At 37.4% G+C, this 12,423-nt stretch overlaps 1 protein-coding gene across 2 annotated transcripts; it reads right to left on the reverse strand.

Annotated features, from left to right (window-relative positions):
* Positions 1-9: 9 nt before the first annotated feature.
* On the reverse strand, positions 10-5,960 carry LOC147484569 (dihydropyrimidinase-like). Of its 2 annotated transcripts, none has more exons than XM_086575653.1 (7): positions 5,681-5,960; positions 4,025-4,103; positions 3,423-3,494; positions 3,209-3,249; positions 3,074-3,105; positions 1,979-2,135; positions 10-291 (listed from the first exon to the last, which is right to left on the reverse strand). In XM_086575653.1, the coding sequence occupies exons 4-7, from the start codon at positions 3,233-3,235 to the stop codon at positions 64-66; spliced, it is 444 nt and encodes a 147-aa protein (XP_086431779.1). In that variant the 5' UTR covers positions 3,236-3,249; positions 3,423-3,494; positions 4,025-4,103; positions 5,681-5,960; the 3' UTR covers positions 10-63. The 2 variants fall into 2 exon arrangements, with proteins under 2 accessions (XP_086431779.1, XP_086431778.1); XM_086575652.1 differs by having other exon boundaries at positions 3,053-3,105.
* Between the last annotated feature and the right edge of the window lie 6,463 nt (positions 5,961-12,423).

Below are 12,423 nucleotides of genomic sequence, written 5' to 3' on the forward strand. Positions count from 1 at the left end.
GAGACTATATTGTTTTTCTTTTTAATGCATTTGCTTCTATTGAATCTATTCCACTTCCGTTTTTTACCAGTAAATAATACTAAAATAATAATCTGAATCCCAAGAAGCAGTCCTGAGGCGTTGTACAGGAGCATGCAGGGAAGAGAGATATGCAGCATCAATTCTGTCAATGCCACTAAATATATGACCAAAGGGTGGCATTTCTATATACTTCCCAGAGCCAGGCGCAACCTTGAGTTCGTCATTCTCCCGCACAATTCTGCCTCCTGAAATAGTCACTTCAACTTTTCCCTGCAAAGAAACAATTTGAAAATTAACAGCGTAATCAAATGAGCGGAGCGAACGATCTTGGCAGAAGGGAGGCTATGCGGACAAAAACCAACTTGGTTGGTTTCTGTCTGTCTGTCCTCAATTTCTCTCTCATTTTTTCTTCGCCCCCAATACCCTTTCTCCTTCACCCATCTCTCTCTCTCTCAATCACTCGACCGCCTCAAAACTCCTCTATCTCTCTCTCTCAATCACTCGACCGCCTCTCCCATCTCTCTCAATTACTCGGGTTTGCATTGTAAATCCCCCAACATCACAGTTCTTTGCATTGAATTGTTTCACTTTTTGTATAGATGCTTGAAAAGTTTGCTGAGGCTTAAATTGGTTGCTTCTTTGTTTGGTGCACCAAGCTATCAATCCGTGGATTCTTAGAGAAGTTGCTTGAACCTTTATTGAAGAAAATCTCACGTGAGTATTTTTTTTTCCGATTGATTATGTTATGTTGGGTAACTTAAGTTTTCGTCCTTTCGTGATATTGTTACTTGTACATGGAATGAAATTGGTTTTTAAGAGATGGGTATGTTTGGTTGGTTGGTTTTTTTTTTTTTTTTTGTTGGAATTTTTATGAGTTCTTAGTGTGATTCATTTTTCGGTTCTGTTAAATCATTGTTATTGATTAGTTTGGTTTGGTTTGTTTGTTTGTTTGTTTTTTTTTTTTTTTTCCTGTTGTTTAGATGTTGGAATTTTTATGAGTTCTTAGTGTGATTCATTTTTCGGATCTGTTAAATCACTGTTATTGATTAGTTTGGAAATGGTTTTGGTTTGATACTGTAATTGTGACTTAAGTTATCAGTATTTCACGATCCAATTATTTATGGGGAGACACAAATGTCTGGTTTTTGTGTGGCAACTTGTAGTTGTTATGATGTTAACCGAGATTCATTTTGTCACCCTTTAGTGATTAAATACACTATTTACGTTGAGACCATTGGTTGCATTTGGCAGACCACGTTTGATCGTGAGTCGGATTGAGATTGGTAGTATGATCACATTTGTCACCATTGGTTGCATTTGTCAGACCACGTTTGATCGTGAGTCGGATTGAGATTGGTAATATGATTACATTTGTCATTTTTCATTTGCATTTGAGATTGCGTTTGTCATTTTTTCGTTGGGTGAGATTGAGATTGAGAATTTTAAATTATGACAAATCAAACACGAGCTAAGAGTGACATTCAATTGAACAACCATGGCATGCGCAGGGCTTCGCTCACTCCCCACTGCAATGCAGTATACTAGTACAAATATACAACACAGCTAAGTTGGGATAGACTGGAATTACAACTGTGTGAACTGCATGCAAACATGCATAATCAAAGGCTACTTCTTCCAAAACCTAATAGACACTAACTAGTGTTTGTCAATTATTTTTATGAGGAGGGTAGGATGGTTCAAAAGAAACTATTAACTATGGGACTATTTTGAACATACTCATGCTGTTTCTCAAATGCTTATTTCGTCTCAACCCCTAATTATCCAATAAAAGCAGTCAAGTCTATCAAAGGTTTGTCACAATGATCAAGTGTACAACACGAATTACAGTGGCCACCATGAACCTAAAGTGATATAGAAGTTTCACTTGCCAGATATTGTAAGAATTTTAACCAATTCATTAATGGAGAAAGGTATAAATAAGTTTTACAATGAGTACCTTTCCTCTCCTTCCTTCATACACATTTGTGTCTGATCTCGAATGATGAGATCTTGCAGATATTTTGAAGCTTGAATTTGGGTTGAATATGATTATATCAGCATCGGATCCAGCAAGAATTGCTCCTTTTCTCGGGTATATATTGAATATTTGAGCACTGCAAATATCATTCACGTCAAGTCCTTTAATATACAGATGGCATCATCCAACTGAGTCATAGAATTAATAGAAAGCATTAGCAAAAAGTAAATTATCAATCTTATTAATACCCTTTTGTGTCAAATATAAAAAGGCAATAATGCGCTACGCTGAAACTTGTCATTCATTTGCGTAGTTGATTGATGACGGTTTTCAAAGCAGATGGTACTCCAAGTAAGAGCAGATGATGTAAAAAAGATTATCTAATAACAAAGAACATGATTCCATACTTCCACGCTCCAAAATTCCTTCACTTAGCACACATACAGCAAGAGGGACGTCCTGGCTCCTGACAATATAGTCGGTGGATCCCACTTTCCTATCTAACCAAATGGCTATGGGAGATTAAAACTCTCAGATTTTCTGCTTCAGTCAGCAACCGTACAACTGAAGCATAACTCCTTGGGTTAACTAGTATTACCCCCCCACTAGATGGCCAATTAGAGAAGCTCCCCCCTAAACACACGGTCAATTTGGATTGACTGCTAAATTTCAAGTCAAGCAACTGAAAATTACACAAATGCCCTCATTGTTTTCAAAAAACAAGCGTTCAATTTTAATTAGGTGGGGGCAATCGTGTTATTTTCAGCCATTTGACTTAAAAGTTAATAGTCAAACCAAGTTGACCGTGTGTTTGGGGGGAGACCCTAATTTCCCATCTAGTGGAGGAAATCCTAATTGGCTCATCTAGGGGGTGTGTGTGTGTGTAATACTACTTAACCCTAACTCCTTACTCTACTGCATTGGTACTTCCAAATAGAAGCCCTACCAGTGTCGGTGGCATAGCTCTTTTATCATCAGTATTACAAATACAGAGATACTACTCTATCCGGTATGCCATGCAGAGCTAATAAAGAAGCCAGAATATATGCATACCATTCAGTACTTGTTACTCGCACAAAATTAGTAACAGAAATTTGACCAGACTCCTGCATCAAATCATTTGAAAAAGTAAGATTAATGAAAGTAGATACATTGCCAAGTACAGGCATTTTGTTTACAGAAGCCAGCTAAAAGTCCGAGACAACTTACCACCATTGTGTCCCAAATAAGATGCATTCTCTCTTCAATTCCTGAAAATTCCAGATGGCCCAGTGAATTAACAAGGAGAATAACTAAGGTCAAGTTCAATTATCAGCCCAAAAAAAAAAAAAAAATTGAACAAAAAATGTGTCATTTCAGTTACCCTGTACAACCAAATTAACTTTCAAAAAATACCCTTAAGGTGGCAAGAACTAGAGATTACCATTGACACCATTAGGAATTTTCCGAAAATCATCGATCCCAAGAGCTTTTTGTGTTGAATTGAATGTACAAGCTGCACAAAAGAAAGCAACAGGCTATTTAGGAATTTCCTAGCTTCTGCAGCACGATTACATAATAAATGCAATACTGTGTGACTCATGAGACGAATCAATGGAAACCAAAATGTTTATCAAAGTCATGCTAGTAAACCTAATTGTCCTTTCAGCTGATAAGAGTCCAATACACGATAGAACAACTAAGAGAAGTAGAAAAATACACCAGAGAAAGCAGTCATGATTTTAAAATTGAACTATCTCACGTAAGAACTAGATACTGTAGACTGTCTGTTCTCACAGCCCAAGGAATTTCATAGACAACATACATTTACACAAGATATCATATTCATGAGTATGAGATATTCATGGACAACACATAATGTTTTTTTTTTTTTTTTTGCTTTTCATGTGATTAAATTTTTTGGGATATATTGTCCCTGAGGAATTAGACTTAAATACATTTTTCAATGCAAGATATTTTTTAACGCAAAAAGATATATGAGGAAGACGCTCTCAATTTCAAAAAATCAGCCAAAGAAAAAGTAACCTGCAAAGTTCCGGTTGAAAGGGCAGCTTGAAGTGCTTTACCGTGTCCGAGTTTCCTTATTGGAGGACTCATGACATACCTGGAGCAATGAAAATCACAAATTTCTTGGCAATACTTCAAATACTGACTAAGAAACAAAAGAGAACTGAAAGGTAAATACTTCAAATACTGACTAACATAGATTATAACATTATTAACACGCCATACTTCACATTCAACTTTAATGAAAAAAAATAAAGACTCTCACCAGATTTTCGAGCCTTGGCTATCTCTTTCATATTCATTTATTTTGTAAAAGATGTGATTTTGCCTTTCATTTAAACTGTCGTTAGACTAAGTTACGTTCTCCGTGAATCCTAGTACCAAGAAATGTGTCTCTGATAGCGTGCAATTCTCTACTGACATCTCTAATATCCATTCTCTCTGATGGTGATTATTCCACAGAACATGCAACCCCAATTCTGACTCCACAGAACATGCAACCCCAATTCTGACTATTGCAGTCATGCACTCTAGCAGTTTTGTTCTTCTGTGACTGCTGATTCTCATGGTATTAGTATCTCCTAAAGTGTCATCTCCTTCAGATATAAGTATTGGATCTACAATCTTTATAAGTTTATCTTGCAAACCGTTGTTAGCATAGTTATGGAGGTTTAAACCGTTTTTAAACCAGACAACTTATTTCCAGAGGCCGTGATATCAACAAGATTTTTTAGTTTTCCTACTTCTAAAGGTAGGGAACTAGTTAAGGAGTTCATAGAGAAATTAAGATAAAGCAGAGTGGGAATATTAAAAATCTCTTTTGGTAGGATACCATTTAGGTTGTTTTGTTGCAGTTCTTGCAATTGGCCTAGAGCACCAAGACTGGAAGGAATGTCTGTTCCTTCCTAACCACAACAAACTCAATTTGGTATTGTCTGCGAGAGAAGATGGGATCGGTCCAGACAATTTGTTTCCGTGCAGATATAACCCACTACAAAGTTTTCCAACAGAAGATGGAATACTACCATAAAAGTTATTAGTAGCAAGAGATAATAGAAACAAATTGACCAGGTTCCCAATCCCTTCTGGGATGATTCCAGATATTTGATCGTATCCTAGATACAACTTCTCAATTTGGTTGGAGAGATTGATAATAGAGTTCGGGAGAACACCTCCAAAATTGTTTTGGTGCAAGGCCAACATTTTTAGATTACTAGAGTTGGTCAAATAAGTGATAAAACTCAATCATGAGCTTCTCCCGTTCCTAGACGATTGCGTCCAAAACTTATATCTTCAATAGTTAGAGGGAATTGAAAATCCTTAGGACCATGTCCTTCAAATTTGTTTGTTGAAATATCAAATGTTTGAAGTTTAGAAGCATTAGATAATGAAACTGGGAGTAGTCCAGAAAGTTGATTTCCACCACCAATGAAAGCAAAGAGATTAGGAAGGTGATGCCCATGTCTAATGGAAGACTACCACTAAATTGGTTACCGGCAATTCCTAAGAGATTCAAGGATGATATGTTGAAAATTGTTAACGGGACTTCACCAAACAGTCTATTAACTCCAACATTGAAGTATGTTAAGCTTGACAGTCTATCAAAGGTGGCTGGAATACTTCCAACCAATTTATTTTGAAGTGTAGAGAAGATTTGAAGCGACGAAAGATTACCTAAAGAAGGGGATAGCACTCCTGTCAGATTGCTTCTTCCAATTTTCAAGAATACAAGCTTCGCCGGAATATTCCCTGACAATTTGTTCCAACTTAAATCAATGTACCTGAGTTCAGTACATTTTTGTTCTTCGCACTTGAGTGAGACAAGACAACGGAGATAACTGTCTCTTCGTGTTCCTAGGTTAGGAAGCTTGGGTTTTGGGTTTAGTTAGTACGTCAAATTACCATTCAGGCCCGTTTTTCTTTTGGGGTATTTATTTGGTGAAAAAAGCCACGACCGTTAAGATTGCGCGGAGTGATGTCAAGGTAGCCCTGACCGAAAATGAAGTGCATATAGTTTTTGAGTTTTTCTAAGTGAACAAACTACGTGGCAAGCAAAGAGACCTTGATTGCAGTACTTCTTGGAGCAATACACACGCATCCCTGCCTGATGAGTGCCACATCAGTTTGTTCAACAGGGTTTGTTCAAAAGAGTTTGTTCATATATAATTTTAGATAGTTTTTTAAGATGAAATTCACATGGATATAATCTTTTGAAAAAAGATATAGAAAACCAGATTAGGCAACCGTCCGACAGAATGTCTTTGTGTTGTTGGTATCGCAAAAGAAAAATGCATTTATCAAAAAAGAAGATATAAAAAACCGGTGCGACTACTTTTCTAAGAGCATTTGCAATCCCGTCCTTATCACCACCACCTCAACACTTATTCACCCCCTTTTCACCAAAACGGTAAAAAACAAGGTGAAGTTGTGCAATGCAAAGGTGAATAAAATATCTCTGACGGGATGTTAGATTCCGTCTGGAGGTTTTTGATTGAGACGGAATGTAACATCCCGTCTGATGACTCAATATGAACAGACGCGAACATGCTCCATTTTTACTTCCTTCCCAGCCAAAATTGCGATTTTCTAGCCTCCATTAACAACCTTTTATGACAAACTTCTATTCCTAATGACTTTTCCACACCCCCCCCCCCCCCCTAATGATTCCCCACCAACCTCACCACATGAAGAGCATTCCCGATGGTTTGAAAATGTCAAAATATCCAAAAAAAAGGGGCAAAAATGATCGTCGTTAAGAGCGCAAAATGTGGGAGAGGATAACGAAATTGAACTTGGGTTCAATTTTTCACCGCGTTGTGAAATCGAGGAACACCCACCATTAGCGTCAACATCAGTCCGACACATAGCAAATCGAGTGGAGGAGTCTCAAGTAAGTTTAAGATTTTTTTTTTATGTTAATTATTATTATTTATGTTAATTTATATCAAGTTTGTTGTTGTGTAATTAGTTTGAATTTGTAGCATTATTTTTTTAAAAAAATAGTTGTAATTATATCGTATTACGTGTTGGTTGAATATATAAAGTACACCTATGGAAAGTGCGTTGTGCACTTTCAAATGTTGCGTCGTGGTGGCGTTGTATGAAATCAAAAACAGATCCTAATTTTGTCACGGTTACCAACATTATAGCCGCCACACTATTTGGGAACTTTTTGAATTCTAATTTGGGACAAAATGATCAAGCGTTGTTGTTTGAGATAGTTGAGCGGTGGTGGCAAACTATCCACATATTCCATTTCCCATGGGGTGAGCTTGGGATTACCCCTCTTGATTTCACAATGCTCACGGGTATCTCAATTGGTTATGGAGATGTTGTTCCTTTTGATGAAACTTTAGAGGTTTTTACTACGGCGATGAGTTTCTTTGAAGGTTTTGATTTGGTTGAAGATGATGAGGAAGACGGGTTTTTGAGATTATCAGCTGAGCAGTTTAAGGGAGGAGCTATAAATATGAGTTGGTTTACTTCGAGATATTTGAATAGACTCAAGGAGAAGTCGAAAGACTATCATATTGGTGAGGAGTCGATCCACGAATATGTACGTGCCTTCCTCTTCTACTTTGTTGGTGCGGTATTATTTGGATATGCTGATAGTTATTTACGTATCGGGTGGATGGCATTGCCTTAGACGAGAGGATGTGGGATTATGACTGGGGTCAATCCATCTTGGCATACTTTTACCGCTGGCTAGACCTCGCAGTTGAGACGAAAGCCGCTAAAGGCAATTTGTGTAGCTTTGTTTGGATTATACCGGTAAGTCTTATTTATTAAGTTATTGTTTCATTTCATGTATTTATCTAATTATTAATGTTGACATGTATATATATATATATATATATTGATAGTGTATTTTATCTATTGATTTAGTATTGGTGGTACGAACATTTTTGTGTGATGCATCATGTGTTGAAGAGGTTGGAAGAGGATGAGACTCATGACCTGATTCCACGTATTCAAGCATGGGGGCTTCATCGTAGGCAGAGGGGGTATGGGGACCTATCGCATAATATTCATAACACTCGTCAACAGATTGAGCTTTTAGGAGCTACCCGAATTGAGTGGCAACCCTGGGCCGAGTCCTTCATCTTTCAGACCCCTTATGCGGATATTCCAGATGTTCCAGAGAACACTGAGTACCGTAGACTATCCTATATGTGTCATCGAGCAATGTTTCTTTCTCAGCGGCGAATGATACTTATAGGGTTAGTCATTGCATGGTACCTTGGGGACAGATGTTGGCGGCAAGTATCTGGAGAGATTGTTATACCTTACCCACCACCCATAGATATGACAACCTCTGATATTCTTCCTACTGCTCTTTCACACTATAGAGCAAACCCAAATGAGTGGCCAGACGCATCAGCTTTCATTTTTACGGGAGACTATGACTTATATTAGAAGAGGGTTGGTCGAGTCTCTTGCTAGGTGCGTTATACCGGGGCACCAATTTTGAAGGGGTTACTTCTGAAGCATTGAGGCCCGACATTCATTTCCCGTGAGGAGTGGAATTGCCACGATCCACAGCCGGTGTTTTCATGATATTCGATGTTGCAAAGAACTCCACGATATTTGATGATGATGACCTTTGGCACCGAGCATGATTACTTCTCGGGGGCAAGATATGAGCATACCTATTCCACCAAGATGATGCCGCAGGTAGCAGATTTGTCGATTTCTGTTTGAGCGCTTAGTCGAGGTTAGTATGATTTGAATTTATTCATGATTTGTTATTATTATTATTCACTGTAACCCCTAACATGCATTTGTTTTGTTAAACAGGATGAAGTAAGGTAGGAGCTCCTTAACTACAGCTCTCTCAGTTATGCCATGCGTGCATCCTTCATAGAGTCCTCTCGTCGCAGTTTTGAGTACTTACAAGAATACAAGAAGAGTGAAATCGAACTTTGCAGCTTCAGAGACGTGTGCAAGAGTTGGAGAATGCTGGAAGTGCCACACCTCAAGCTCAACCTCAACTAGAAAGGCGACAACGACGTAGGGGGGAGAGCTCTTCGACCGAGCCTTCTCGTAGGGGGAGGAGGTCTCAGTAGATATTTTTTTGTAGTTTGTAATAACTGTGCGCCACTACTTGTCTTATGACATTTGGGATTGTTGTTTGTAAGCAGGTTTTTATTTGATGAGTTTAATTTGGATATGAATATGTCATTAAACAAAGGAGGTTATGTCCAATTTTTTTTAGAAATTATAAGTTAGTTTTTTTACTGAGTTTCTGTGTTAGACTTGGGTGTTGTTCATGATTGTTGTTTGTCTTATTTATTATTTTCAAAGTATATTAGTAGGTTTTGGATATGAATATGTCAATAAAACAAATGAGGTACGGTTATGGCAAAAAAAATGAAAAATTTATAAGTTTGTATGTTTCCAAAGTATAAGTTCATATGTTTCCAAAAATTTCACATTCGTTTCACTCATTTCACTCGTTTCACTCATTTCACTCGTTTCACTCATTTCACTCATTCCAACAGTTCGTAGGTTAGGCTAGACCTCGCATTTCACTCATTTCCTGTCTTTGCTGAAACAGAAAATTTTGATGGAATATCACTCATTTTTACAGGTGGTTTGGTTCTGACAGGAATAGTGTATGGGGATACCGAGACGAAATGTAACATCCCGTCTGGTTTTTTTAGACCGAGACAGAATGTAACATCCCATCTGGTTTTTAGGTCCATGCCACTGCGCTTTTTACTATTCCAAACATTGGAATTATGGATGGGGATGGTGGCCCGTTGGAATTATTGAGGGTACATTTGGATAGACATTTGGATACAATGTGTTGTCACTTGGAGAGTGAACAAAAATATGATAAAATGTGTTGTCAATTGGTAAGTGGACCAAAATCGAAGTATCACATGTGACCTTATCACATGTGACCTTACCTTTCATATTTCGTTTTACTCTTCTTTCTTTTAGATCAAACAAACAAACAACCATCTTCTTCCCCACAACCAAGCTAAAAATAGGAAAAATGTCTAAAGAAGAAAGAATTGCATATAACCAAAGGTTATGGGGAGGATCTAGTAGTAATAGTTCGTCTTCTGGTTTTACCGAGTCGTCTTCTGATACTTCTGCTGAAGATGACTACATGGAAAGAGTAAGAGATGAGCATAATAATATGATGAGGCGAAGGAGGAGGAGGAGATTGCAATTATTATCCACTGTTGGGGAATTAATGACTCAAGCAGCCATTGAAATTGAAGATGTGGATACAGACAAACGCGGTGGATCTGTGAAAGGCAGAGAGTACACGTTTAGAGATGGTGGTGATTTCAGTAAACAAAAGATAATGAGGGATTACTTCACAACACCTTGTAGGTGGCCTCTTCATAAGTTTAGGCAAAGGTACAGGATGACAAGAGAGTTTTTTATGTATATGTTGCAAACTGTTGCATCATTCGACGATTACTTTAAAGACAAGGTGGATGGATTCGGTCGGCAAGCAATTTCTGGGTTACAGAAGGGACTAGCTGCAGTTGCACAATTAGCAACCGGTTGTTCTTCCTTCGATTCAACGGATGAGTATTTACAAATTGGAGATTCCACAAAGAAATGTATCTATGAAGCGTTAGTGCAAGACAATAATCACAATCATTGTTTGAGGAAGAGTACTTGAGACGACCAACCGAGGCGCATTAATCGCTAGGATATTAGCTGAAAATGCGGCAAGGGGTTTTCCAGGAATGCTTGGATCAATCGACTGTATGCACTGGGTGTGGAAGAATTGTCCAAGTGGATGGGTTGGAACACATGTAGGGTACAAGAAGGAACCAATCAACTTTGATACTTGAAGCCGCCAGTGAGATCTTTCGCTGATCCGGCATTTCTTCTTCGGCTTACCAGGTTCGCATAATGACATTAACGTGCTTCATCGTTCTCATGTTTTTGAATCATTAGAGCAAGGTGAGGCTCCTGCTGTTGCATTTAATGTGAATGGTAATGACTACGATATGGGATATTATCTTGCTGATGGTATTTACCCAAAATGGGGCACATTTATTCAAGCCATTCGTTATCCAAGAAATAAGCATGAAAAGATCTTTACTCAACGTCAAGAAGCTGCAAGAAAGGATGTTGAAAGGACGTTTGGATTTTTGCAGGCACGATGGCATATTGTTAAGGCTTCTGCGCGTTGTCATAGTGTTGTTGTTCTTGGAGACATAATGAAGGCATGCATTATAATGCATAATATGATTGTTGAGAATGAACGTGAAAGTAGAGTTTGGAATTGGAAAGGTCAGAGGAAAGAAACAATACCTGCGCTCTTTCGGGAAGAGGATGGTTTTTATTTTGTCTATCAGATGATTGAAGCAAGAAATAAAATCAGAAATGAAGTTACACATACTAATCTTCAAAAGGACTTAGTTGAACATGTTTGGAATTGGACTGGCATTGAAGAAACAGCAGATCCGGTACCAATTTATGATCCAAATTGGTCGGATCCAGATGAGGGAGAAGGAGGCGAAAATTAAAATGGAAATGAAAGTGTATTTCCTATGTATTTCCTAACGTGAACTATTAAGTTCAGCCGTATTTCCTATGTATTTTCTAACATGAACTATTAAGTTCCAACGTATTTCCTATGTATTTTCTATATATTTCCTAATGTATTTCCTATGTAATTCCAATAAATTCTTATGTGTTTAATGAGTTGTGTTTTAATGAACTATATTACAATGTATTTTAATTTTATTGGTAATTGTATTTCTATGAAAATAATTATATTGGAAAGAACATACATAGTGCATTAATTTAAAAAAAACAGTGAGATAAAAATACATAGTTCATTAATTAAAAATACAATGAAATTAAAATACATAGTGCATTAATTAAAAAGACAGTGAAATTAAAATACATAGTGCATTAATTAAAAGACAGTGAAATTAAAATACATAGTGCATTAATTAAAATACATAGTGTTTTAATTAAAATAAAATACTAGATATTACATAAGCTTAGTTAGAGCTAGAAGCACCTCTAGCCCTTGCCCATTCAGCACGTATTTCAGCTTGTTGTTGCTCGATTAAAAAAGCGGTATCAGGATGGAGGACACTTGTATCGGTCGCTAAAATCTTAGCTTCATATTGCATCTTTTGAAGCCGATTTTTTTCCAATTGAACTTGATTTTTTTCCATTTGAATCTGATTTTTTTCTTCTCTTGCCATCACAGTTCTTTGACCATATGCAAGTTCCCTTTCCCTAAGTTCTAAGCATTTTTGTGTTTCATTTGCATCCTGTGAAAATGTATCTTCTAAACGTGTAAAATAACCCTCCAACATACCAACTGATTTTTCTTGGTTCCTCTTGGACTTGGCTTTCTTCGATCCAAGAGGACGCTCCATTTCTTGAGGACGCTCTATTTCTTGAGAACCCTCCAATTCAACTCC

Source organism: Coptis chinensis, chromosome 8 (genome assembly GCF_015680905.1).
Source record: "Coptis chinensis isolate HL-2020 chromosome 8, ASM1568090v1, whole genome shotgun sequence".
Classification (NCBI taxonomy): Eukaryota; Viridiplantae; Streptophyta; class Magnoliopsida; order Ranunculales; family Ranunculaceae; genus Coptis; species Coptis chinensis.

Bases quoted from the DNA above. Each gene is read 5' to 3' on its own strand.
- LOC147484569 (XM_086575652.1), bottom strand. From the start codon at position 3,235: ATGCATCTTATTTGGGACACAATGGTG. The intron at 3,106-3,208 runs GTAAGTTGTCTC...GATTTGATGCAG, and splicing joins TTATTTGGGACACAATGGTG to GAGTCTGGTCAAATTTCTGT. The intron at 2,136-3,052 runs GTATGCATATAT...TGATATTTGCAG, and splicing joins CGAGTAACAAGTACTGAATG to TGCTCAAATATTCAATATAT.